We start from the raw sequence: 1,665 nt of genomic DNA, 5'->3' as shown, positions 1-1,665 counted from the left end.
AAGCACCCAGCCACCTGCTACTCGGGAGGGCACAGACTAAACGGACCAGGAGTTACAACAGCTCCGGGCCTTTGAGGGTCTGCGTGGTGGGGCGGGGGTACCCTAGCCTCTTTCACACATGGACTTAGAGCTAATCTGGAGTTCCAAAGTTATCTATAGGGGTCACTTTGAGGGTTTAAGGTTACTGTGTGGTACAGAGATTTACTGTCACTAAGATTCAAAAGGTTCTTGTGGATATGAAAGAATCCTCAGGGCAAGGTGGTTAGGGGTCACACTTAGAGGTTGCTGAGGTCTTGAGGGGTCTCAAGTACAGAGGTCATACAGGCTTTGGGGAGCTCATGGAGGGATCTCTGGAGGGTTTGAGGGTATCTGAGGACCTGGAGATCACATGAGTTCAGAGGTCTTTGAGGGTTCAGAGGACAGCTCTGAGAGGCTAGAGGGGTCCTTCATTGCAGGCTCAGTAATCCTGAACTGGGTACCTGAGGGTTCAGGCTTTCATCTCTGGTCACTGCAGATGGAGCAATGGAGAGCAGACGGCAATGGGGAGTGGGTGTGGCATCTGAGAAGTCGCACAGAGTGGGTTCGGACTCTGGGGGTGAACCCCTGTGTCTCTGAGTCACTGTCCTCCCTACTTTCCCAACCCCTGGTTCAGACGGAGCGTGCCCAGCTGGAGGATGGAAGGTTCGTGTACCGCCTGCTGCGCTCACCCATGTGCGAGTACCTGGTGAATTTTCTGCACAAATTGCGGCAGCTGCCCGAGCGTTATATGATGAACAGCGTCCTGGAGAACTTCACCATCCTGCAGGTGATGCGCTGGTTCCTTGCCTGAGCAGGGCCCCTGATGTGGAGGGGAATGCCCACGACTGACCCTCAGCCTGTGAAACTGACACGGGGGCACCTCACGCTTGACCTGTCACTTAGGGGACCCCTTTACCCAGGAAACTGATATCGTGGGGGTTCCACAGCATTCTCATAAGAGGAAAACTGACCTGAAGGACGCCCCACAGTGGATCTTCAGCTTAGGGGACCCCCCTTCACAGGGAACCTAACCTGAGCCCATGGAACATGTTATGTATGGTAGGATATCCTTTAAGTCTGGGGAGTGTGATGACCCTGTAACATGATACACCATGTGATGTGAGGCCCTTCCCTGCAGACCCTCAGACCTAGAGCCTGGCATGTGGGGCATCCCGTCGACCTGGGGGAACATGACATGGTGGGGACCCCTTATCCCATGACATCTTGGTTGGGGGGTCCACAGTGTTCCCTGCTCTCTGTTCCGAGCATAAACCCCTTTCTCCTGGCCTCCTTGACAGGTGGTGACAAACAGAGACACCCAGGAACTGTTGCTCTGCACCGCCTACGTCTTTGAAGTCTCCACCAGTGAGCGGGGGGCCCAGCACCACATTTATCGCCTGGTCAGGGACTGAAGGGGGACCCCAAAAGTGGCTCACCCTCCAGAATACCCTCTCCTCCCAGGCAGGACCTCCAGCTTTCCCCATGCTTCTTACGTGGGGAGGGGACTGCTCCCTGTTAGGACTGTAAAAGCTGGGTGGTGAGTGGAATGGGCTAGGACTGAGAGGGGAAGACGGATCCTGATCTTGGAACCTCACAGGGGTGTCTGAAAGGACAGATCACCCCAGAGCATTAGGCACTGAGGACAGG

At 55.2% G+C, this 1,665-nt stretch overlaps 1 protein-coding gene across 1 annotated transcript; it reads left to right on the top strand.

Annotated features, from left to right (window-relative positions):
- The first annotated feature begins 96 nt into the window (after window positions 1-96).
- LOC104996638 (transcriptional enhancer factor TEF-4-like) lies at window positions 97-1,656 on the top strand. Its single transcript, XM_010850971.1, has 2 exons — window positions 97-805; window positions 1,317-1,656. Exons 1-2 carry the CDS (start codon window positions 389-391, stop codon window positions 1,428-1,430), a joined length of 531 nt encoding a protein of 176 aa, XP_010849273.1. The 5' UTR covers window positions 97-388; the 3' UTR covers window positions 1,431-1,656.
- Window positions 1,657-1,665: the final 9 nt, after the last annotated feature.

This window comes from Bison bison, unplaced genomic scaffold (genome assembly GCF_000754665.1).
Source record: "Bison bison bison isolate TAMUID 2011002044 unplaced genomic scaffold, Bison_UMD1.0 scf7180017522081, whole genome shotgun sequence".
NCBI lineage: Eukaryota > Metazoa > Chordata > Mammalia > Artiodactyla > Bovidae > Bison > Bison bison.
The sequence above is the reverse complement of the archived record's forward strand: the minus strand, read 5'-3'. Positions and strand labels throughout refer to the sequence as shown.